Genomic DNA, 3,300 nt, shown 5'->3' with positions numbered 1-3,300 from the left:
AAAAAAAGTTGTAGGTTCTACGTGTAAGAAAGTTTTGAGTTAGGATGAGTTTAATAATTTAAAAATTAAATATTCAGATATTAAATTTAATTTAAAATTAAACTAAACTCAGAACTGAGTTTAGAAAACAAACGGAGGCTAAATTAGCCTGATTCATTGATATTTTAGGCCGAGATGTAGAGATATACAGACCTAACTGAGCCCGACAAATACGATGTTCTCAAAGCCCAACAGCTTAAACCCCTGAAGCAGCAAAAGCAAAACCCCTCATAAGCCAGAGTCCGAGCTAGGGCATTCGGCGCTCCGCAACCGGAAATGGCGAAGTGGTGGCGCTCCGCAGCCAGCAACCTGAGGACCGTGGTGGCAAAGAGCCCTACGGCTCAACCTTCGTCTTCGTACCACACGATCCAAGCTATCCCTCGCGAGTGCAGCGGGAGCAGAGTTTCGGCGAGGGACAGAGCCCAGGGCCGGATCCCGGCTGTGGTGCTCTCCCAGCAGCTCCTCCTCCGAAAGGACGAGCCGAAGAACAGCTCTGAAGATCGATCGCTCTCCCAGAAGCGTTTGCTCACTACCGAAAGAAAGCAGATTCAGTCCATCCTCAATTCCGTAGAGCTCCCCTTCTTCTACTGCACCACCTTCCCGCTACAGATCCGCGCTGGGTCTGGATCCTCTCACCTACTTGAATCCGGAACCGTCCTCCCCATCAAGGCAAGCCAACCAAGCTTTCCCTCCTTTCACTAGAATTTTCTGTTATTTTATCTTTTATTTTCTTATTTCTTTATTGCTTTTATGATGATAGATTCACAGGAATGAAGAGACTGGGAAGATATTGAATCTGGTTTTTGTTTGGGCGGAGGAAGGCTCGGAGTTGAAGGTTGAAGTGCCCATTGTTTTCAAAGGCGAAGATGTTTGTCCCGGTCTTAAGAAAGGTCATTTTCGCTATTTGTTCTTTTTTTTTTTTTTTTTTTTTTTGCTTCGTTTAAATTGTTGATATTTGCGGATTTTAGCTTTCGTTGTACATTATGGCAGAGCTGCACATTAGGGCTGTATGTAAAGGACTCTATGCTCTTGTTGATTTTGATTGAAAATGAAAAAATGTGGGATTTTTGGATTATTACTCTTTTTTATTGGTTTTAACCCCTAGGGGTTGGCTCAAGTGGTGAGGGCTTTGGTCTGGTGGTGTGCTTCCTCCAGGGTACAAGGTTCAAACCCTTGGGTGCAAACAATTTCTGGAGGCCACACCTGATCTGTGTGATAAGGACACGTTACACGGGTCTGGGCTTTGACCGGGTTAAAGACGTGTTGCGGGCTTGCACGGTGTCCAGGATTCCTCATCATCAAAAAATGTTACTTATAGGTTTCAAAACATTGTTTTTGACAAAAGATTTATTAGAACTGATTGCTTTGATATGTTCATAGCGTTTGATTTTCTGAGCTTAGGGTCTATGTGGAGAAGTGTCTTAGTTACAGTATGCCTAAAGCAAAATGACAGGCTGAACTATCGGACTTGAGTAAGGAACCGCTTGTAATTGCTTGTGTGCCCCAATCTGATGGTACAATGCAAAATATCCACATTCAAGCATGAGGCACCTATAGGACATCTTTTATCTATCGGAACTTGACAAAACGATTTTTGCCCTTGGGCCTTTTGATCCATTTAAGGAATTTTCAGTCATTGCTTTCCTCAAAGAAGTCATTAATTTCGTGATCCTATCATTCTATCTAATGCATCCACAGGTATGACGTCCTGGTAAATTTGAGAATGAAAAATGAGGCTTCCTTTCGATAATTTTTGCCATTCTTCATATTGCACACTGCTGATCATTTGCTTAGCTCAATTGTTGAAGTTTAGCTAATGGCATCATGAGTGGGGATTTGACTTTAGGCACTTGATGATGCTGTTCACTTGATTAAAGGTTTTTTTTTTTCCTTTTGGTTGGGGGTTGGGGGTGGGATTTAGATCTAGCTCATTCTTATTAACTTTGACATTGTTCGTTGTGCTGCAATCACTTCTAGCCATTAGTTGTGTAAACAAACCATGCTGATATGCTTCAATGAAGGTATTCACTTTAATTCAGGTTGGTTTTTAATGTGATTCTAATTCATGACAAGTGCTTAGCGTGTTCCTCCTATCTCTTGCAAGCAATTGACAAACTCGTTTTGAATTTTCAGTGTTCAATTATTGTTCTATTGCTACTTTTATGCTGATTACAGTTTCTTATATGCCAAAGCAGGTGGCCAACTAAATAGGATAAGAACTAGTCTAAAATATCTTTGTCCAGCCGAACACATTCCTTCCAAAATCGAGGTGGACGTGAGCAATCTAGACATTGAGGATAGAATATCCATGTGTGATGTTGAGGTGCATCCGTCCTTGAAGCTTCTTAGTAAGAATGAAAAAATGCCCATATGTAAGATAGTTGCCCCAAAGTTGGAAACCCCAGAACCTGCCAGTTTATAGGCACTAATGCACAACCTGAGGGCCTTCTCACTTCTCAGATCTGATTATTATGAGTTACAGCTAGAAGCACTTTTTAAGAATAAGTATGTTGTTGTCAGCACTCAGCAGGTGGGTTTTTTTATCTGTGCTATTTTCTGAGTAGAATCACTTGCATGTTTTGTGCTCGATAACATTTGTCAACTGTGTTGGTTTTTTATCTTCTGTTATTGTCATTATCTATTTTAAGAGCATAATTAGAGAAAAACATTTACCGGGACCTTGTGCGGGCTGCTTGCACGAGTTCTTAACTTCTTGTGCAAGTTCATCTGGGTAAGCACATTTTTGTATTAGTTGAGGTAGCATTTGTTTGATAGCTCGCATGTGACAATTATTACCACATGTATTGCTTCAGAAAGATGCACTGATGTACGTACCGTTTAATCTGTACAATTTTCTTACAATTCGGCAAATTTGTTTATAATCTTCAGCGCTTGCGCCGTTGTTCAGATCAGTTAAATCCATGCCTGATTATTTTTTCCACATGTTTCATGAAGCGTGAGGGAGACATGTGTTGGTTCAGTAACAGCAGCTGGTCACTTTGTTGCAAAATTTACAAAAATAATCATTTTTCCCCCTAAAAAGGCTGTTCCGAGCATGCTCATGGGATCTCAATTCCTCCTAAATTTATGGAATCTCATTCATTCACAAGTGTCCTCAAACTGCACAATGACGTACACTTGTCTCTTTCTCCATGGATTTAGCATGCGTTAGATAAATTTTCATAGTAAATTTTACCATCTCTAATAATCATATTGTTATTATGTTACGCATTTTAGATAACTTTCATTCAATTAATTGAC

The 3,300-nt window shown here is 40.3% G+C and overlaps 1 protein-coding gene across 1 annotated transcript; it reads left to right on the top strand.

Annotated features, from left to right (window-relative positions):
- Positions 1–218: 218 nt before the first annotated feature.
- Positions 219–2,887, top strand: LOC121249873 (50S ribosomal protein L25). The gene is made up of 3 exons (XM_041148711.1): positions 219–708; positions 800–929; positions 2,235–2,887. Exons 1-3 carry the CDS (start codon positions 316–318, stop codon positions 2,459–2,461), a joined length of 750 nt encoding a protein of 249 aa, XP_041004645.1. The 5' UTR covers positions 219–315; the 3' UTR covers positions 2,462–2,887.
- The last annotated feature ends 413 nt before the right edge of the window (positions 2,888–3,300 follow it).

This window comes from Juglans microcarpa x Juglans regia, chromosome 1D, assembly GCF_004785595.1.
Source record: "Juglans microcarpa x Juglans regia isolate MS1-56 chromosome 1D, Jm3101_v1.0, whole genome shotgun sequence".
NCBI lineage: Eukaryota > Viridiplantae > Streptophyta > Magnoliopsida > Fagales > Juglandaceae > Juglans > Juglans microcarpa x Juglans regia.
This window is presented reverse-complemented; position numbering and strand designations above follow the sequence as displayed.

Coding starts and splice junctions, on each gene's coding strand:
- LOC121249873 (XM_041148711.1), top strand. CDS start 316: ATGGCGAAGTGGTGGCGCTCCGCAGCCAGCAACCTGAGGACCGTGGTG. Junction 709..799: donor GAACCGTCCTCCCCATCAAG/GCAAGCCAACCA, acceptor TTATGATGATAG/ATTCACAGGAATGAAGAGAC. Junction 930..2,234: donor TTGTCCCGGTCTTAAGAAAG/GTCATTTTCGCT, acceptor ATGCCAAAGCAG/GTGGCCAACTAAATAGGATA.